This window comes from Solanum verrucosum, unplaced genomic scaffold, assembly GCF_900185275.1.
Source record: "Solanum verrucosum unplaced genomic scaffold, falcon-dt-bn FXZP01000032.1, whole genome shotgun sequence".
NCBI lineage: Eukaryota > Viridiplantae > Streptophyta > Magnoliopsida > Solanales > Solanaceae > Solanum > Solanum verrucosum.
Window position 1 is genome coordinate 3,520,293 of NW_026020569.1, and position 22,384 is coordinate 3,542,676.

Genomic DNA, 22,384 nt, shown 5'->3' on the forward strand with positions numbered 1-22,384 from the left:
AGAGTTCAGGAGTATGGCAACATGTACAGCTGAAATAACTTGGTTGATTGGACTATACAAAGAGTTGGGAGTCAAGGTAATCATGCCAGTAAATATGATATGTGATAGCAAGACAGCTATTCAGATTGCAGCTAACCCAATCTTTCATGAGAGAACAAAGCACTTTGACATTGATTGTCACTTTGTTAGAGAAAGAATATGTCAAGGCATGCTGAAGACTCAACACATAAACACTAAAGACCAATTAGTTGATCTACTAACTAAAGGTCTGGGAAAGGTTCAACACACCGACTTAATGAGTCAACTTGGAATGAAGAATGTGTTTCAACCATAAATCTTGAGGGGGAGTGTTAATCAATTAAGCAAGTTGTATGGTGTGAGTTAGTTAAGTTGTTAGGAATGTTCTAGAAGCTTCCATTGTTAGTTAAAAAGATGGTTACAATCCTACCATCTATAAATAGATATTAAGTAACAATGTAAAGGGATGATATTCAATGTAACCGTAGAATAATTCAGTTCAATAAGATTTCTTCCTCTTCTCTTCTCTTCCTTCTGATTTCTCTCTGTAATTCAGTATGTTTTAACCTCCATTAATGGAGTTTTCAGCACCTCAATGTATAAAAACTTGAAGGATCGTTTAGTTTGAAGAGAAGTCATGTAGAGATTGTAATGTGCGAAAAAATATTATTTTAAATAATTGAGCGAGGGTTGTTTCAGTGATAATAATAATGTAATTAAATTGATGTATTATTAATTTTTGTCTTCTTATTCCACTTTTTATATTCTTCCGTAGTTTTTACATAAATTATGATGGTATTTATTTGTGCCGGCAACCAGAATTTTATAAATGGCTAATGATGAATGTCGTACATGTATTATAAATTATATTATAATACCTTACACTTGCAATCAAAGGAATTAATCTATATTTTATTACTAGCAAAGGCATTCTATTAGTTGCTGAAGAATATAAATAATGTTCTGTTTTATCTTTTTCTTAATTTGGTTATAGTGCAGAATTTTAAGAAAGAGGGCATTTGATTATTTAAACAAAAAGAAAACAATTTAAAGCAGGTTGCTTACTGAAAATAGAGAATAATACGCAAAAAGAAAGTAAAAGCAAAAGAATTGGTCAAAAAGAAGGAAGGACGCGTGGCGTGGTTCTTCTCTAGCCAACAAGTCAACAACCCCTAAATGGAAATCTAGTTCTGTCCACACGTGTTCCTTTTATTTCATTCTACTCTACCAATTAATTTGTTTGTTGTTTTTTAACTTGATGTATAATTTAAAGGGAATTTATTTTTTGAATTTTATGATTTTCAATAAAAAATATGCCAAATATATTAAAATATTTTTTAATATAATGGTAAGTTAAAATTAAATTAAAGACTTGCTAAAGGAATGAGGTAACCTAAAAAAAATTGGACGAAAACATAAATCATTTTTTAGTATGTTTAAACAAAAAAAAATAAAAAAATCTCTTTCTCAACTTTTAGAAGAAAAGGAAAAGAATTCCTAGTAAAATATACATTTACAAAAGCGGGTAATTGATTGACAAGTACACAAAGTTATGTATCATATTTGGTGGTTACCAACTTATACTTGGTCTAAACACTCTAATAATCACTTTGCAGCTTATTTTGACTATAACCCAGATAAATCCACAATCGAAAGAAAAATCACCTTATAATTATTCTGTCCATTCACATCTAATTAATGACACTTATTTTATTTAGATAATTAAAATGAAATAAGGTACTATGAATAGAAAAACAGGAAACGATACTGGAATAATCGCTTTACCTATGCGAAGAAATCCATGATTATTAGGTATATGCATATAAAGTTAACATCTCAAAAGGTCATTCAATTTTGAAAATTTATCTAGTAAAGTCATTAAATTTTATTTGGTATCAATAAAATCACTCAACTTAGGCCTTTATATCAATAAAATTACTTAATTTAGACTTTTATAACAATAAAACCACTCAATCAAATTTATCATTAAAAAATCAAAATAAATTATTTTTTATATCTGATCACAATTAAAATAATAAATAAATAACTTAAAATTACTACTTTATTATAAAATAAAATAATAAAAGATAATTTTATCAATTTCTTTTGATTAATTACTACTGCTTCATTGCAGTGACGGCTAATAATTTTCAACTTTATTTGCTAAATTACAATTTCTTCATTTGCTGGTAACCACACTTACTGTGATGGTTTAATCAATTTCTTATTTCTGAAAATCTCTTTTTTTCATTTAAAAAATAAATAAAAGTGAGGTTCATGTATCATGACGACAGTTTGGGGAATTTTAGGTTCAAGTTTGATAAATTTATCTTTTATTTTGAATTTTATATTATTTTATAATGAAATATCAATTTTGAGTCATATATTTAGTAGTTTAATCATGAAGATAATATCAAAAATAATTTATTTATAGTGTGAATTTTTTTAATGATCAATTTAATTGAGAGATTTTATTGATAAAATAAAACTAAGTTAAGTGATTTTATTGATACAAAATAAAATTTAATAATTTTTTTAGATAAATTCGTAAAGTTGAGTGATCTTTTGAGTTATTAACTCTATTCAATTGTTAGTTTTTCTTCAGTTTTCTATCAGGATTCAATTAAATTTGAGCTATATCAAAATATTTGATACTAAATGTAAAGTGTTTCATAATAAAGATATTATTAATATATGTAGAAATCAAACTCAAACACATGATTAAGAATTAAAAAAAATCAATACTTACTAGTCCACGACAATCTTGATGAATGATGAGTATATCTTTAATTTGAGCTTTTTCCTATCAACCAACTATGTTCAGATACTCTTTCGTTAATAATGTTTAGTTTCAGCCTATATCACATTAATTGTTTAAGCTTATCAAGCAAAAGCAAATCTTATCCGTACGTAGTACAAAAACATAACACACATGCCCGGTCCCTGAATAAGAGGTTTAATATCAATGAAATTGTAAATTATAGTATTTGCGCTTTTTAAGTAAACAATATTTTATCCATCATAATAGTACTAATGTCATAAAAATATTTTTTAAAAATAATTTTACTGTTAAAAAATTAGATTGAGTAAATTACAATTGCTTTATGAAAGACTCCTACGTCATTTTACTGTTATAAAAGTTGAAAAACCAAGACACAAACGATAAATAAAACACATCTACCGAAGAAAACAGCAGATAATATACAGTTTTCTGTTTACGTCTTATTAGACCATCTCCAACTCAACATCAAAATTTACATCAAATATAAAATTTGATATAAAATTTGGTGTGTGAATAGTGTTACACCAAATTGGTGCAACACTATTCTTCACATCATTTCACTTTTTGAATATTTTAATATTATTTTATTATACAAATTTTTAATTATACATTATATAAATTGTATGTTTTAATTAAATCTCTTGTATATTTAATTATTTTTTATATAATATTTTTATAATATTAATTTTAGATATAAAATTTAGCTTTTTTATAAATTAATTTTTCTATATAATACTTTTAAAAAAATTAAATTTATATTAATTCTACTATAAATTACAATTAACCTTCACAAAAATTAAAAATACAAACATATAAATTTTTAAACAAATAATACAATGTACTTAAAAATAACCGAAAATAATAAACATTCAACAAAGTAGTAATTGACATACATCAAAATTGAAATATAAAATACATAGTAATTTTAAAAAGAAGTGCTACATGATATATTAACTTCATATATTATAATGCACAACATGATAATTGAGGATAAGCACGATCTTAATGCTCCAATTCAAGATGTATCGAAAGGTTTAACTCCGACCGTAGAAATGACAAAAGATGAAAATTATCAATTTCAACAATTTCTAGCTCGATATAAAAAAATAAAGGACAAAGAAGCTCATTTTGAACTACGTAATGCATTAATAGAGCATTTATGAGAGCACCATAATGATCTTGAAAGTTGAATATTTATGTAGAATTTAAAATAATTTTTTCAATTATGTAATGTTTATTTAATTGTATTTCACTTTTATTTGTATTATCCATTATTATGTATAATATATAATATTTGCTAGCAATTTATATTATTTAAAAACTATGATACAAAATAATTTTATATTAAACGATTATAAAAGAAAATAATACGAATTATATATGGTGAATGTTTTAGAAAGAATTTATTTTATGAAATAAGAAAATATAAATGAAATAAAAAATAATAATATAATAATAAAGAGATAGACAAATATTCTTTTTTTAGTGTAAAATTGGGAAATTACATAAAATCCCCCTTGAACTTGACTGCAAAACGTACTTTGGCACTTTAACTTTACAAGTAATTATTTACAATCCTAATTTAGTTTCAACTGAATTTTATACCCCTTAAATGTGACGTGGCAAAGAAAGTGGAACTACTTCCCTGCACGCGCGTAACAAATGAAAAAGTGTACAGAAAAATAGTCAGCTATACACGTGTCATTTTTCAATTAGGGACTGATAATTAATTTTTCCTTTAATTTTTAGTGGACCGTCTCTTTCATTCTATTTTCTTATTTTATACTTTTTTTTTTTCCTCATCGTCATCCTTTCTTTCATTTCCCCCAAAATATAGACCTGCAACTAATTTCTTGATGTACAGATTGCTGGGAATTTTGGCAGACATTTTTTCCGACGAATCTCTCTATTTTCTTTGAATGTTCTTTTCATCTTTATAGTTTTTAAATCTATAATTTTAAAAGCAAACAAGAAAAGAGGGTTTCTTCGTCTAAAAGACAAATCACCATTGATATATCTTAATTTCTCATCAAGATGTACATCAAAAGCGAAATCACTGGTAAAGCAGAGAAAAATCAAAGAAATCAAAATCATTCTTCGTATTGAAAATATCGATTTCTCTGACGTCTCATTCTTTAAACTAAAATCTCAAAGCAAATATGTAATGGATTTTTCCAATTCGAATGAGTTATTGATGGCTCAAACTTGAATTTGAGTAAAGCAAAAGAGAAAAGTGCAGGTCTCAGCTTCGTTTGATTTGTGAACAAAACAAAGAGAAAAGGGCAGAAGCCCCCATGGCAACAACCACCAATTTGCTATTCAAAGCTATATCAGAATCGCTTAACCAAAATGTAGATCTTCAATTTCCATGATTGAACATAGCCCAGAAAGGTAGCATAAAAAATACCCCTTCCATCTCAAGAATGGTGGAAGAAAAAAAAATAAAAAGTGAAAAAATAAAGAAGGGAGATATGACAGGTGGAGGTGCGTGTAGAACACCTTCCACAATACAAGTGGTTCTCTACTTTTGAGGAGATATTAAATTCAGTTGAAACTAAATTAGGGGAGTTTCATTACTAAAGTAAGTTTTGTGGACAAATTTGAGGGGAATTTTATGTATTAACCCTGTAAAATTAGATACAGTAAGTTAGAGTTGATTACACCAAAAATATTCCTTTTTGGTGAAGTGATGTTATATAGTCTCTAGTTTCAATAAAGCATGCATATAACAATGTGATTACTTACTTTAGTTGCAACCTAACCCTGTCCAATAATTTCAATATACTAGCTACCTAGCTAGCTCCACGAATTAAAAACAAGTTACTTTAGTAGTAGTTATCTTCAGTCATAATTCCTATCTAGTAGTGTGTGAAAGGATCGATAGCAAATAAAATATACAATACAGAAAAAATTAAGAATATTCAATATTCAAGCCGTCAATGTTTATCATGTGATCTAGCTATCCGATGAATATTTGTGTGCTTTACTGTCTATTTTTCTTTGACCAAAAAGTTGGCCAGAAGATTATTTTGAACGAACTACAAGATAATGTGGAGAATAATGCCTTATTCTTTTCGAGAATAATAGAGTAGAAAACTTCCTCGTTAGATACATCTAGTGTGCAAAGGCCCATAAGAGAATAGCTTAATTCACATTATTGTTGTAAACTCACTGTAGATTTTCTCTAGCATATATACATTTTTTTCCATTTTAATTTGGTACATGTCTACTCTTTTTTCTATATTTTGTTGTAGGTATTTGGTACTCAATACACATATTTGACATCAACAACAAATGCAATGTCTGGGTGTGGGATGCATTGCAGTCCTTTTGTGGAAAATATTTAAGGAACCAGAATACAAATTTCAAAAATTGTAGAGTACGAAAAAAATTCTATCAAGACCTGAAAACATTTCAAAATAAATGAAATGTTGGAAATGACATGATATAATGGGGTACCAAATGAAAATTTATGTTGTTTATCAAAATTATTCTGTGTTCGAATAAGTAAATTAATTAATGTTACAGGTTAAATAATTACTAGGTCTTAGTTCTAAGGAGAGTGTTTTCATTTAGTTAAGCTCCTTCAAGTATGAATCTCTTTCCTTGTTCAACAATAAGTACCAGTTCATGTATCAAATTAAAGATGAATAACAAGACATAAAAGCTTGTTATGAATTTCCAGCAAACATTTTTCACATTTAGAAGTAGAGTTTTGAATAGGGAGAGCTACGCATCATTTTTGCCTTAGCTAGATTTAGTTATCAGCCAAAGCACAAACTTTAGGGATCATTATTTTTTTCACTTAGGATTTCATGATAATATCAGTTCTCATGACATTTAAATATATAAAAATGACATTACCTTAGATTGAATTACTATTGTCGGGTTTATTTACCCTTCAACGGCCCAAGCTAAGTGCAGCCTTAGCATCAAATTTCCATGCAAATCCCCCAAAGTCCATCTTCCATACATCACAAGGCATTGTCCTTGACTGCTTCACTTTATTCCATGTATACACAATTCTTACTATGCATGCAAAACTTGGCAATAATAATAATGCTGCACTTTTATTCTCCTTCACTACTAAACGCACCGCCATCTCCGGCGGTTCTCCTCCGTCATCTACCGGATCTATCATTCTCCGATACGCCAGATTCACCCACTTCACGCTATCTAAACCGTCCGATATGAACCCCGGACACGTGTCACGCTGTAGATTCATCATCTTCTCCATGTCCGTACTTCCTAAAGCTGATAAATCTACCAAAGTAGTGTTTGTTAAACCGTCCACCATCACCCATGATTCCACAGCCACCGGAGATCGGATCTCTACTGACGTCCGATCTGACGGATCCGGTGCACCGATAGATAAAATATTGTTATTTATCCATATTGATGATCGGTCTTGCACGAAAAAGTTGAAAGTTTTCGGGTAAGATCTGTTCTCCGGCAAACTTTTAACTCCTCCACTACTTTCCGGTAATAGCTGAAGAGTTACAACAGTTTGATGATCATCCGATGATCCATCACTTTTTTCTTTTTTATTAATCTTGCACTTGTCATTTTTCTTAACTCTAACGTACTTTCTCTTTGTTCTTCTTTTTCCAACAACAAGAGTTTCCGGTGTAGTGCCCGGGCCCGAAGAATTAGCTACGGGCTTGGGCGCAATAGGCCGGAACCTGAGCATCATCTGGTTGATTATCGTGGTATCTTTGGCCGTACCTGTGTATCCCGGCCCGGCCCAAGTATTTCCAAGGTCCATTCGTGCCGAAGAGGTGTGTTGTAGAGTGGTTTTTAGATAGAAATAATTTATTTTTGCCGGATGCCGAGAGGATTATCATAGTTACAGGGGACGTAGGGTTAGGAAGCAACACGTGTCTAGGGTTAAACTTAAAACAGTGATGAGATGTGATTGGTGGGGTGAGATCAGGTGGGTCCCATGTATCCATGGAAAATGAAAATAGAGTTGCTGTGATTGGTGTGGCAGTGAGAGCCAATAAGGTTAGGTCACGTAGAGTGAGCACTGAGGAAAAAAAGGTCGACACGTTTGTGCCTTGATAGAAGCAAAGTGGGAATGCTTTTCTGGGAGGTTCCATTAATTAGACGCGTGTCCATTTATTTTAACCAATATTCCCACCCTCCTTGTTTCATCGTGAAAATCACCTCCCCCTACACGAACGAATATTTCTTCGTTTTTTGTTTCAATCGTATGTATAGATAGAGCATATTTAGTCAATTTTAAATTCAAACTTAAATACGGAAACACTTGACTATAATCTACAGTGATGAGAAATAATACTTCTCTTATTTCATTTATTAGGATAGTGTTATGATTGGATAATATACCAAATTACGAAATAAAGACTTTTGCCACACCAAAAATATCCTTATACTTGTTATGTTAATGGTCTATTGGAAAGGAGAATGGTTTTTTTTTTTTTAACATAAATAAGAAAGTTTGAAAAATAAATAATTCTCAACTATAAAAAGTAACATTATTTCTGGAACAAAGTATAAAGGAATGTATAGACTTCGTAAAGATTTTATAGAAAAAGTTGATTTCAAATCCCAGAAAATACAAATGCTAAAGTGATTGTGTTTATAGAAATAATATTCATGGGTCAAACACTTGAAACAAAGTATAAAGGATGTATACTTGATTTCAAAGATCCTAGAAAATACAAATGCTAAGTGATTGTGATTATATAAATAATATTATTTTTCATGAGCCAAACATGTGAATTTTTTTTAAAATTTTGGATGGTGTTGAAATTCGATCTCAGAACATGTGAATTTTTTTTTTAATTTTGGATAGCAATAAAATATTTATTTTGATATCATGTTGAAGTGTATGACAATTTCATTTAAACATTTAAGCTATAAAAATATCATATTTTTATTATTTAATTATATTTTCGACTAGGATGCACCGAGAAAGGAATGGTCATGAAGGTGGGCAATTAATGTAATGGGAAGAAGCATGGTTTATTGTGCGCGTGGATGGTTCAGATCAAAATTAGGTCCCACTCCCATCAATCAAATAAAATAAAATAAAATAGGTTAGGTGAGGTCACACAATTGAATTGATTTGTGATTGGAGCTTACACCTAATAGTTACTCCATATACTACTACTCACTACATTCATAGAATCTGATGCCACCTGCCCTTTCCATTCATTTTTCTTCTTACTATGAATTATGATAGTGAGGTTCTTCCTACATAATATAAAATTATTAATATTCTTGCTTTTCTCTTTAATTATATATATAACCATTTAATAACTTATCTCTACGAAATATATTTAAGTTTGGTTGAAAAAGAAGCAGGTTTATTGTTACTTGTACTATATAATAAAATCAGAAAACCATACTACTAGGATATGAATTAGTATGAGTTTAGTAATCCAATAATTTTGCTTCAAAATTTGTGTTAGTTTTTATAAAAAATTAATGAAAATGTACAAATTATTATTAACTTGTAGATACATGTCCAGTGAGGGGGAATTATATTGTGTTAGGGAGGAGTATATGGAAACTATTAGTAATTCATACAAAATTACATATATATATAATGATTGATGAAATCTAAAGAAAAACAAAAAGCCTTGTAGAGTCCTCGACCAAAGAATCTTATATTAGTTTTACATACATGTATGAGTTCTACTTGTCTATTCACGTTTCCCATAATTCAAACTTTATTAAGTTTGAACAGATTCTCCGGGCCCGGTACTATTGATGGAGGAGAATTTGAACTCTTCATGGCAATCCTTCCCTCATGATCAACTAATTACATTTGAGGTTGAGTTAATTAAACTCAAGATCTATTTCTTTGCAACTCTATTAAACAAATAACATACAACACATGTTACAATATATATTGCTTGGCCTCACCCTATAACGTACAAATAATCACGTCTCTCGTGGTCTGTACGTCGATGAAAACATATATTGCTAGGAGTATATGTAACGACAGCAAGGCATGTGGCTTAGAAGAAAGAGTCTATGTAACAATATTTTCTAATGTATTGACAAAGATATTGATCATAAATATCAACAATCTAACTAGTTTGGGTTTCAGATAGAAATGATTAGATGATTGTCCAGTACAATAACACATTTTTCTTTGGAAACAGAAACTTTAGTTCAAATTCTAGGCCATGTACGAGCATGAGTATATAACAAGATAATTATATTGCTAAAAAAGTTATATATATATATATATATATATATTATACTATTCCGATGAGTTTCGGAAAATAGTCTATCTTAGCTTGCTTGCTCCCTCTGATATAATAATAATAATAATAATAATAATAATAATAATAAATGGCAAAGTAATATATTTGTATGTGTATTTTGGAGAAAGATAATTTTACCTGAAGTTGATGGTTGTGTATATCATGAGTTGCTTCCTGTTGTCTCTTGAGAATGATTATATATGTGTAGTGATCATTTATAGTATATAACTTCATTTGACGCAACTGAATGTATATATGTTGTGCCCAGCACTCTTTGGGTACCGTATATACTTATATGCATACACATTCACATGGATGCTTCCATTGAGGTATCCACACTACACATGGCATAATATTGAAGTCTCTAGACGAATTGCTTACAAAATATTAGTATTATAATTACTTCATCCCTTCTGTCCTATAGTAATAAACAACGTTTTCTTCACCTTTAATTTGAAACATTATATTCATTTGATATGAAATTTCTCTCTCGACCTCTTTTGGAAAGTGAGACAATAAAATGAGAGGAATTGTTTGCGACACCAGGTGGCATCCATTGCTTCTCTCCCCCTTATGTGGTCCTCACTCCTACCAATACGCTCACTTAAGTATAGTTTAATTTGTTATAATAAAGTAGTTATTGATATGCTTTCACTGAAAAATTATACTGTATATAATAAAAAAATTAATTTTCCCATTAATAACAAGCTATTTATCATTTATAAGTAATCGAGTGCAATCATTGATGCTAAGATATATGATTTTTTGAAAGTCAACTGGTTGTGAAGTATATAGTATTACGTTAAACTAAGTCAAATTAAAACTAATGAATATATGTAGTGGCGTATTCAAAATTTTATATTTATCTTAAATGAATGTGTTTCTAATTGATGCGGCACCTTATAGATTACTTGTTTTAGTATAAAATAAATTAGTAGTGTTTTTGTCTTGAAATTGTATTGTGGACACCTATGTACTTGTCGTTTAGGAAGAACCCTAAAAGACAGGAAATCTAGTTTTATCTGAGATCAAATCTTGTGCACCAATAAATAACTAGTTTGCTTTAATAATTCACCTATAGCCAATCAAAATATACAAGGAATTCAATTCTTCTTTTTATAATAATCTGATATTAATGGGAAGGACGCGTGGCCAACGCTGAAAGCTAGTTGGAATAGACAAGTTGGGTTTATAATTATAAGCAGTATGTGGAACATGACTATTGGCTGGTTTCTAATTGGTTAAAAAAGAACAAGTTGTGTTTCCTTCCAGTAACCTTTTTCTTCATAAAATTAGGAGAGAAGAAAAGAAAACGCAATTCGATTGTGATATTATACCTTACACTGTACGTTGAATGTGGTCTCTTAATAACCTCTCTCCTTCAATAGTGAAGAAAGAATATACTGGATGATAAAAATTGCCTCTGCTTTTCAAGAATGTAATTCTACCAAGTTGCATGGCTAATTTAAAAATTGGATGTAAAATTTCAAAATATGTCAAATACCACAATTTAGATTTCACTTCATTACTCCGTACTAAACTGAGGCAAGAATTACATAATGTTTTTATCATATTTTCTCAGTAAGCAGAGTTTCAATGAAAGGCAGCGAAAACACTATTATTTGTCACAACTGAGTAATGAATTATTCATGGTAACACACGTAAACTGCAAATCCGCCAACCAATAACAATAAACTTACTAGTAAAATTCTTATTTGATTAATCGTATTGGTAACCCTTGAAATAGGATTTTTTGAAGTGCAATAAAATTGTATGTCAAGTCACAAAACTAAAAATCTGGAGAGCAAAGTTTCACAACAGCCAGACAGCTCCACAAACAGGGGTTACAGCCTCAAAAACAAGGCGAGAATGTCTCCCCACTATAAAAATCACAACTTAAAAATTACACGGGCCTCTTATTTCAACTCCAAATATAAGGAAAATTTTAGCCTGTTCGCTTTACCAAAAACCAGGCCATTCCAGAGTAAGACGTCAAACAACAAAAGCATTTTGAGAAAGATAATATTATTTGCCTGCTCCACAAGCATTTGAATAGGGGATGTTCTAATTGACAACATCAAGGACCAGCTTCCTTGACTTGAGAACAGACCACCTCAAACGCCTGTAGTAAGCAGCTTGAAGTAGTGCAAGGGACAGTACAAATATCCACTTGAAGCCCATCTGCAGTGGAAATGCAAATATATCAGAAACTGCCATATAGTAATAATAACACAAACATCATCATCTGTGCATATACCAAAAACAACAGACCAGTTTTCTCTCTTCCATCTCTGGTTCAGCAGCCCAAGTTAAAAATGACACCACATCTTTCCCCATCTACACAACAATACAAGGAGAAATTAGCCTATTTATACTGAAACATAGTAGTGTAGCTCATCTCTATGAAACTACATGCAGACTGCTCCAATCAAGTGACAAAGGGACCAACCTGAGCTTCTGTTGCAGGGACACCATCTTCATACTCAACAGCACCATCATTAAGCATTTTTGGCATTGCAATAGCTCCACCAGGGAAGTAAGGATTGTAGTGCAGTCCTTCACGAATCTACAGTATGGTTGTAGCTTGACAGATCAGTCAAAGAGACGAGGAACGCCAGTATTGTGTGGACAAAAAAAATCCAGTAATCTAATTATCTTCAGCTAATAAAATGGTTGACTTTGCTTAGATTATGCTCACAAACAACCATAACAATTAGGAAGGCTAAGTAAGCAAACCAACAAATGCACCATGAGATGTTTCTAGAATGGAGATCCTAGATAGGATCATTTTAGGATCCCATGATTGGATCATAGTAGGACTTTAAGATCCAAGCAAATATACATGGTTAGTTATATTATATTATACGGTTTATTTGCACCTGTTGGTCTTGGAATTTGTTGAACAGCCAATACAAGTTACTCCCTCCATTCCATATTAAGTTAATTTTTGAGGCATTTTCAATTTTTCAAATTAACTTAATTGTTCAGTTTTCAAGACTACTACTTTTAGAGTGTTCTTCCAATTTTACCATTCATTAGTTAGTATTGGAATTAGTGATTAATTAATATTTAGTTATTTTAATCATAAATTTGACAATAATTAATAAGGGTAAAAATGGAAAACTATGTTCAATTTATGTCTTAATCTATTTTTCTTAAAGGGTGTGAAACACCTCAAAAATTAACTTAATATGGAATGGAGGGAGTAACAAAATACAATATGGGAATTTCATAAAATTGACAAATTAGTAGGATACTAGGATCATTGTGACCGAGTGAAGCCTTAAGATCTACTGTCTGAATTGATCTAATACAATCCTACAAACAGGATCATAAATTCTCATGTGAGATCCTATGCAACTATAAGTGTGATCCAACATACTCTGATCCTCTCACTACTCTATTCCCATAAGTGATTTGGTTAAATTAATGAATTTGTACTGTAGGATTGTTGATTTAAATTCAGGTCACAGCTTCAGATTACATAGAATAAGATGCCTATCAGTGTCAAAGCAGTTCACGAACCCTGTCCTCTCAGTTGCAGAGTCAAATACATCACGACAAGGGCTGGAGACTTATCCTACTTTGCTTACAGTCGGAAACAAGAAATCACTGTGTCACAATGTTCTTGTGTCACATGTTGGGGGTAATTTCCTTTTTCGACTACAACACAAGGTACAATAACAAAAAGAAAAAAAAAATTACAGACATACATGTGGATTCAAATGTTTAGAGAGAACCGTGAATGAGAATTAATTCCACTAGAAAAAGTTGCTCAGGCCACTTAGGCCACACAATCAGCTACGTAATAAAGGGAAAAAACCCATTTCATACTAAAAGGCCCATTCTGCCCCTCAGGGATTTCTTGGTTATCAAAAGAAAAAAAATCATATGGGAAGTCGAAAACCAACAGTGTAGAAGGTATAAAGGCTTCAAGATTGAAAACTTAAAGAGTCTAAGATAAACAAAGGACAATGATGCATACCGAAACACCAGCAGGAGGATCACGATAGCCAGTAAGAAGAGCAAACACATAGTTTTGACCATTATGGCGTGCCTGAGAAACAGAATGAAAGCTAAATGGGGCAGATAACAGTAATGACTGAAATAGGAACAGAAAGGAGATTTATTCTTTAGAAAAACAGAAACAGAAAGGCGGAAATACTTTTGTTATAAGACTTAAATCTGGAGGGTAGGCCCCCCCATTAGCAAATCTAGCAGCAGCTTCATTTGGATATGGCTGAGGAAAACGATCACTCAGTTTACCAGGACGGGTAAACATTTCACCCTCATCATTAGGCCCATCCTCCACCTCAATCTCAGCTGCCATAGCCTTTACTTCCTCCTCTGTATATGCCACCCCGACCAAGTCACGATATGAAACAAGTGACATTGAATGACAAGATGCACATACTTGTTGATAAACCTGGTGACCACGACGAATCCTGTTTGCCAAAAGAGCACAAAAAATAATTCAACTAAAATAAGACTATATAGCTAGTTGAATTCTGTAAGCAGGTCTTGATCACTTTCTTTTTATCCCAGCAGTATAAATTTAAGCAATGCACAATATCTTTTTTCTTCTTTCGATAAGGTAATGTAAAATGCGAAATATGAAGATCTGCTTATTCTTTGAGATGAAAAAGCTCCCCACTAGACACAGTATAGGAGTGTTTTCTCTGAACGGCATGGGCCAACGCGTATAAGCTTGGGCTTTCTTAACATGGCTCATTTGATGATTCAGTACATGGATGTCATGAATCTATTGGCATAGAATATGGAATCTTTTCTACGTAAGCTGGTCAAAGATGCAAAAAGTCTCGATGTTATATATCTTGGCATTTTGAAATTAAAGAGACAAGAAGTACAATTGTAAACCAAATGAGAAGCAATATTCATAGTCGGTGCTTGGCATTTTTTCCATTTCATAGAAGACTTCCATGTTTTCAGGCCAAACATTAGGATGGAACAGCACTTCATTTAGAAAGGTCATTCTATGCTATGCCATATAAATGCAAATTGAATGTAGTGTACTTTAAGTGATTGACCCATATTATTGTTGTAATGCACCTGGCAAAATCCCTCTATCACAAAATCTGCAGATACCCTGAAATCCTTATCCTTTTCTTTAAAGGGATGGAAGTATACACTTCACAGAACATTCTTTATCAGAAATACACATAAAAGCCTGACATCTTTAACCTTTTTCCTGATGGGACAAGGAAAGTGGGGGACAGGGCAACTGAAAGCAGAGAACAAAAATGACAACAGAGAGCAAAGGGGGGATAAGAGATTCTGGAGAAACTCACGAAGCATGATCGTATGAACTAAGAATGCCTGCATGAGGCCAAGGATAGCTTGGACATTCCAATCCGTGTTCAGCCTCATCAGCAGATGCTACTGTCGCAAAACCTAGAAGTCCAGATACACCCGCTCCAATGAGTGCTAATGTTCTGAAGGACTTCATGCCAAAAGATCCAAATTCTTCTTGAGTGTTTTTGGAAACAAAGGGTGATAAAATTGGAGATGCCTGCAAATTCATGTAGTTTTAACGAATGATTTGTACAACTTGAAATTGACAGGACCCAAGTCTTTCAACTAAATCAGTACCAATCACAAAATTTCCCACATCAGATATGAGCTCTAGCACAGCCAGTGGTGATTTGTCAGACTACTTATTAGCTTATTGCTGCAAGAAGGATGTTATGTGATCAGGTAGTACAGCATGTTTACCTATATAACTGCCAACACAAGCAGGAAAATGCAGACCCCATTCACATAAAACAATTTAATGCAGGCTCACAAAATGCTGAGTCCTCTTTCCAATTTGCATTGTCACAGAGAACATTCCAGTTTGCTAGATTGAATATATTGAATACAATTTTAGTACACTTAAACTTTAATAGAACCCACTTCTATTAGTCCTTAAAACACTAATCCTCTATTATAATTTATTCCTATACCACACAGAAATCAAAACATGACCCAACATATTGTCGAACAAAAAATAAACAGCTCTGAAATGTGTTCCAGTATAGCCAATGAAATGCATTTCAAATACGAGACATGAGTGTACACAAAAAGCATTTTTTGAAGGGATTAAGAAAGTATGCATTTTGAAGGCAATAAATCTCCTTATATACATAAACCAATGACTCAAGAATATAAGCATCGGCTAAGAAGAAAGGATGTACAGCAATACCGTGGATTCAGATTGAAATTTCCTGCCTAGTAACCGATGGACTGCTCTACCTCCGAACATTATTAGTCAAGCCCTCTGTCAGGAAATCAGAAAAGTTAAAATAGGAAACAAAACATAAAACATAACTCAACAGATTTGATTATTTTACTCCAAAGTCAATACGCCTAAGAACGGACTATTTATTTAACATAACTCCTTCTACAGTTCCCTATTCCCCTAGCAAACAACTTTCTGCGATCTGCAAATTCGTTTTACTCAAAAACAACGTCAACAAGTAAGGCGAATCCTAGGGTGCTTTTCAAAATGAAACAAGCTAGAGCTTCGAAGAAATTGCGGAGAGGTGAGGGGAGAAAATCTCACCGGAAAAGGACCGTAGAGAGGATTGATCGACGGCGATAGGACAAACAGCGCCTGAGAGATCCGGAAAACCAGACTAGTCTTCAAAGCTATTCAGAATATTCTAAGAGGAGGAGGTTTTGCTCCAGGACGAGCTGTTCTATCTTTCTCGTTGGGCCTTCCGATAATAAATGGTGTTGGGCCCAAAGAAGAAAACCCAGCTAATTTAATTGGGCCTTTGGAGGATCAAAGAAAGTTGGCCCAAAGGAGAAGTAAAGTTTAACCGTGTAAATAACAGAAGACTATATTGTATATTTATACAACACATAAAATCGAGAATGCAATTTCACTTACATAATACATAAGGCTAAGGTTGACGATGATGTTGCACAATGTATTGGAGCGGAGTAGGAGAAATGGAGGCTCTTGGTCAAATGGACGTGTGAGCATATTAGGTGATATGTGATAAGAAATTACATAATATGAGGTAAGGTGGAAGTGACATTTGTGGACCATGGTGGACAAGATGAGCAAAGCTGGAGATAGTTCAAGCATGTAAAGTGTGTAGATAGACCTATAAAGAAATGTGAGAGGTTGACAACAATAAGGGGTCATTTGGTGTAATGGACAAGAGGATTTTATCCAGGGATAATATTTAAGTGGCCTTTAATATGTTGTTTGGTTGCCAAGGATGGGATAACTTATCCTAGGATTAACAGTTAGTCCTGGGATAAGTTATCCCTCCATGGGGTGGAATAACAATGCCATGATAACTTATCCTGAGATTGGGTAGGTAAAATAACAAAAATACCCTTCTTAAACTCCACTTTTATACACCACTTTACATTCATATATATTAACATAACTTTTAACAACATTTATAATAATATTCACAACCTTAGTTATTCGTTGCTCTAATGATAATATATTTTTCTATTAATAAATTACATTTTATATATATAATTCTTATTTATGTTCTTATATTTATATTTAATTTCTCTCAAAAAGTTCACTACACTACTAAAAATTGCATATTTTTTATTAAATAGTTTATTACTCACTTAAAAAATTATATTTTATATTTATCAATTAAAATGTAGATAACTTTAATAATAAAATTTCTTTTACTTTTAATAAACTTAAAATGAAAGTTTTATTTTAAGCTAAATAGGATGAAGATTTTATTTTAAAACTAGATAAGATGAAAGTTTTATTTTTAAGCTAAAAAGATGAATTTTTTTATTTTAAGCTAAACAAGATGGAACTTTTATTTTTAAGTTAAATAAGATGAAAGTTTAATTTTAAAAAACACACGGCACAATCATGGAAATACACACCCAAAAATGTTTAAGCTAAACAAGATGGAAAATTTCATTTTTAAGAATGAATGACTAAACTTGCAAAGAAAATGTAAAAAAAAAAAAAAAAACTAAATAAGGTAAAGGGTATTTTTGTAAACAAACAACTTATTCTTAGAAATTATGTCATGAATATAAGTTTGAATATGACAAACCAAACAAGCAATAAAAATCAATTCCAGCATAACTTATTCCAGTATAACTTATCACATCATAACTAATCCCATCATAACTTATATTCAAACCAAACGATCCCTTAATTTAGTGTTTGGTTGGAAAGTTTGGAATAACTTATTCCAGGATTAATAAATAATACCAGAATAAATTATCTCTCGCAAGGGTGATATGATAATCCCATCATAATTTATGATGGGATAAATTTATTAAATGATAAAACTATCCGTCAAATCCTTTAGTTATGAACTTCCGTCTTAAGAGTACTATTGGTTTTAGCATTGACAACATTTTGCTGGATTGTTTGGAAGCTTCAAAATGGAGATATTTTTACATGGTTAGGCAACTCTTCTTTCTGTTCTTAAATTTTTTTAGGGGTTAAATCCTTTTTTTTTTTTTTTTTTTACTGTTCTTTTGTTTTCCAAAACTGAAACTGAGTTTTTTCGGGGTTAAATCCTATCATACATAAAAATAATTAAGCTAAATAAGATGGATGTTTTTTGTTTTAAAAAATAAAAAACTAAAAACTCTATAAATATATATATATAAAACTAAATTAGAGGGTATTTTTGTAATCAAACCATTTGTTTTTAGAAAGAATGTAATGGTTATTATTTTAGTAGAGCAAACCAAACAACCAATAATAAATAAGGTCAGAATAAATAATCTTAGCATAACTAATTCTAGCATAACTTCTTGTATTCAAACCAAACGATCCCTAACAGTTAGAAGAGTTAGAGGTATACCAAAAATAGTAAGAATTGATTAAACGAACACATGACACAATTTCAACATACTAAGAATATGACCCCAAAAATATTTAAAAATTGAGAATTATGACAGAAACTTAAAAAATAGCAAGTATTTTCGACACTGAAGCAAGCCTCACTTATTTTTGGAGGGAGGGAGTATTTAATTTGTTTCTGCATATATATATAGAATTCATAAATGTAGAAAAATAGATAATTGTATGGCAAGCCTCACTTATTTTTGGAGGGAGGGAGTATTTAATTTGTTTCTGCATATATATAGAATTCATAAATGTAGAAAAATAGATAATTGTATGGCAAGGAATATACAATTTTTTTCATGTAAAAGAAGAGGGGAAAAAAAGAGGCAGAAAACCAAGGGCAAAGTGAAAAACCATTAGCGGCCGCGCTTCTTCCTCTTAAAACAATCCTCCAACTAATATAATAAACCTATTATCTTATATCAATGGCGCAAATGGGTATTCTTCCCACGGCTTCTGTATTATTATTAGTACAGCATAATGATAAGATCGACAGCAAAGCACAGTTTCGCAAAACCTATCATTCTTCTTCTTGCATTTGTTGCTCTTCTAGCAATTTCCTTGACCCGCGATTTTCATTCTGCTTCTTCTTCTGCTTATGTTTCCCTTGCTACCACTTGGGCTCCTGACAAGTACCGTATTAACGTCTCCAATCATTCTCTAAAGGTTAGTTAAGACAGCATTTGGGTTGCTTTTAGTAATTACTACGAAATTATGAACAATTTTGCATTTTGTAGAATCAGGATGCAGGAGGAAGTAATAGGGATCGTTACCCTGAAAGAGCGTTAGCCATGACCTATGCTGATTTGCCTGCTCCTGAATTGAAATGGGAACAGATGGCATCTGCACCTGTGGTTCGTTTGGATGGCTATTCTCTTCAGATTAAGGATTTGCTTTTCGTTTTTGCAGGATATGAAAACCTAGACCATGTAAACATCTTTTTCCCATTTTTTTAATTAGCTTGAAAATGTAAAAATTTGCAAGTTAACTATACTAATTACTATGTATAGGTGCATTCTCATGTTGATGTTTACAATTTTACAACAAATACATGGACTGAGAGTTTTGCAATCCCAAAAGATATGGCACATTCACATTTAGGAGTGGCTACTGATGGAAGATACATATATATAGTGTCAGGACAATATGGTCCCCAATGCAGGGGACCTACAGCAAACACATTTGTTTTGGACACACACACCAGAAAATGGGAAAGCTTGCCACCATTACCAGCACCAAGGTATGTATCCTTGCTGGCTTATCCCAAGAACACATCTCTCAGAAGTCTTTTGTAACATTAAACCTAGACTAGATTGTGTACCTTATTTCTTACAATAATCACATATGGAAATGGGGGTTGTTGATATAGTATTAGTTTCTTGTGCATCTAAAGGTGTGTGACCTAGTGGTCAATGAAGTGGTTTAAGAAACCGTGGGTTGTAGAGACCGCATCTGCTGAGGTTCCAGATTAGTATTGTCCTTAGACTTAAGTTTAGTGGTAAGGTGCAGCAGATAATGTGTGGGTTAGGCGCACATCAAGGTTTCAAATTCTGCTGCAGACAAAAAAGCCTGGTATTTTAAGTGGAAAATGGTAGAGGAATGCGCCCATCATCCATCAAGTTTGTAACTATAAGGAATGCGCCCATCATCCATTTAGGTTCTAGATTAGCATCACATCGTAGTGATAGCATATTGAAGTATAAGTACCTTATGATGAGTTTTATACAAAACTAGAGTAATGACTAGGGTTTTTTCAGGTATGCACCAGCAACTCAGCTTTGGAAAGGCAGGCTACATGTGATGGGTGGAGGCAAAGAGAATCGCCACACCCCTGGATTAGATCATTGGAGTCTTGCAGTAGCAAATGGAAAAGCCTTAGAGAAGCACTGGCGCAAAGAAGTACCCATTCCTCGCGGAGGACCACATAGGTTTGTCAGTCGTTCTTTCTAAGGCTATAGCCCTTGTTCCATTTTACTTTTATGAGGACTTTAAAAGCTAAAACTATGTTGAAGGTTAAACGTTTGAACTTGAGTAGTTTGAGAATAGCAATTCAAAATGTCTAACAGGTCCATATTGAAAATTGTGCTCTCCTTTCTTCAAAAGTATATACCCCGTTCTGAAATGCAATTTATTTCAAAACCTGATCTTGAGGCTATTCCCCACAGGGCTTGTATTGCTGTTGGTGATCGGCTCTACGTAATTGGTGGTCAAGAGGGTGATTTCATGGCCAAACCTGGCTCCCCTATCTTTAAATGCTCACGAAGGTTCGAGGTATATGTTGCTATAGTTTTTATCTAGGTTCAGTTATCTGATTATTAAATCTTAAGTATTTCTTGTTTCAGTCTGGTCAACTAAACTCGAGGTTCTGTCTTCCTTTTGATAGTTTTGTCTCAAAGTTCTTTTGGGGAAGTTGCTATAATTTCTATGTTTGTGGCTTCAGGTGGTTTTTGGAGATGTTTATATGCTGGATGAAAGTATGAAATGGAAAGGGTTGCCTTCTATGCCAAAACCGGTTTCGCACATAGAATGTTCTTGGGTTATTGTAAATAATTCTATTGTTATTGTTGGAGGCACAACAGAGAAGCATCCTGTGACCAAAAGGATGATTTTAGTTGGAGAGGTGTTCCAGTTCAACCTAAATACACTGGTATTTTACCTTTTCTTAATCATCAAAGTTGGCAATATCTTTGTTTTAAACTACATAACATACTTTTTTATGAAGCTTCAGTTAGCTTAAATGTTAGTTACTTCTCTGTTTTATTGCCTTCCATTCGAGTGACTATATAACTTATTTCCTTTTCAGACTTGTGAGCATTTTTTTAATTACCAATTTGTGCAGACATGGTCTGTCATCGGAAAGATGCCATATCGGGCGAAGACAGCACAGGCGGGGTTCTGGAATGGATGGTTGTATTTCACCTCTGGACAGCGGGATAGAGGACCAGATAATCCACAGCCCAGGAAAGTAGTAGGAGATACATGGAGAACCAAATTGAGATTACAATGATATATTACTGATTCCTGGCTACCATGTCGCTTTTCAATGTTATTGAATGTCAAAGTCAAGTTAATTTGTCGTTTGCAAAGAAAAATGTAGCTCATACATTACTACTATTCATTTTCTAAAATTTATTATTTAGGCAGTTGTATTAGCATATTTGGTGGCCTGTCCTGGGTCTAGAATTCCAATGGAAGGAAGGAAAAGACGACAAACAAATACTTAAATAGGGAAGCATCTTATTTTGCCATTACATGCTCAGCCAACTAGGCGGATATCTGCTGCAAGATGATAAATATGTAAAATAGTACGTAAAAAGAAGGGTATCCATTTTTGTAATAACCCAAAACTGGGAGATCGAGGAACTTGCTTCTTTAAACAAATTAACTAAAACACCAATGTCCACTAAAGAAGATGGAACATTATGATCCTCCTAGCCTCTTACTGCAACTAGAAAGTTTCCTTGCTAGATAGTAAACTAAAAC

At 32.3% G+C, this 22,384-nt stretch overlaps 3 protein-coding genes across 4 annotated transcripts; 1 reads left to right on the forward strand and 2 right to left on the reverse strand.

Moving 5' to 3' along the window:
• Positions 1-6,701: 6,701 nt before the first annotated feature.
• LOC125811077 (uncharacterized) lies at positions 6,702-7,575 on the reverse strand. Its single transcript, XM_049490570.1, has one exon. It carries the CDS (start codon positions 7,563-7,565, stop codon positions 6,702-6,704), a length of 864 nt encoding a protein of 287 aa, XP_049346527.1. The 5' UTR covers positions 7,566-7,575.
• Positions 7,576-11,887: 4,312 nt separating this feature from the next.
• LOC125810709 (cytochrome c1-2, heme protein, mitochondrial) lies at positions 11,888-16,707 on the reverse strand. Its single transcript, XM_049490181.1, has 8 exons — positions 16,604-16,707; positions 16,244-16,316; positions 15,351-15,571; positions 14,207-14,486; positions 14,027-14,098; positions 12,491-12,607; positions 12,313-12,378; positions 11,888-12,222 (listed from the first exon to the last, which is right to left on the reverse strand). Exons 2-8 carry the CDS (start codon positions 16,301-16,303, stop codon positions 12,106-12,108), a joined length of 933 nt encoding a protein of 310 aa, XP_049346138.1. The 5' UTR covers positions 16,304-16,316; positions 16,604-16,707; the 3' UTR covers positions 11,888-12,105.
• A 2,636-nt stretch (positions 16,708-19,343) lies between these two features.
• LOC125810744 (kelch repeat-containing protein At3g27220-like) lies at positions 19,344-22,073 on the forward strand. Of its 2 annotated transcripts, none has more exons than XM_049490226.1 (7): positions 19,344-19,567; positions 19,645-19,830; positions 19,912-20,141; positions 20,659-20,829; positions 21,067-21,172; positions 21,342-21,548; positions 21,741-22,073. In XM_049490226.1, the coding sequence occupies exons 1-7, from the start codon at positions 19,382-19,384 to the stop codon at positions 21,906-21,908; spliced, it is 1,254 nt and encodes a 417-aa protein (XP_049346183.1). In that variant the 5' UTR covers positions 19,344-19,381; the 3' UTR covers positions 21,909-22,073. The 2 variants fall into 2 exon arrangements, with proteins under 2 accessions (XP_049346183.1, XP_049346182.1); XM_049490225.1 differs by having other exon boundaries at positions 19,345-19,567; positions 19,639-19,830.
• Positions 22,074-22,384: the final 311 nt, after the last annotated feature.

Coding starts and splice junctions, on each gene's coding strand:
- LOC125811077 (XM_049490570.1), bottom strand. CDS start 7,565: ATGGACCTTGGAAATACTTGGGCCGGGCCGGGATACACAGGTACGGCC.
- LOC125810709 (XM_049490181.1), bottom strand. CDS start 16,303: ATGTTCGGAGGTAGAGCAGTCCATCGGTTACTAGGCAGGAAATTTCAA. Junction 14,099..14,206: donor ATTTAAGTCTTATAACAAAA/GTATTTCCGCCT, acceptor TCTGTTTCTCAG/GCACGCCATAATGGTCAAAA. Junction 12,379..12,490: donor TCCCTGCAACAGAAGCTCAG/GTTGGTCCCTTT, acceptor ATTGTTGTGTAG/ATGGGGAAAGATGTGGTGTC.
- LOC125810744 (XM_049490225.1), top strand. CDS start 19,382: ATGATAAGATCGACAGCAAAGCACAGTTTCGCAAAACCTATCATTCTT. Junction 19,568..19,638: donor TCTCCAATCATTCTCTAAAG/GTTAGTTAAGAC, acceptor TGCATTTTGTAG/AATCAGGATGCAGGAGGAAG. Junction 20,142..20,658: donor CCACCATTACCAGCACCAAG/GTATGTATCCTT, acceptor GGGTTTTTTCAG/GTATGCACCAGCAACTCAGC.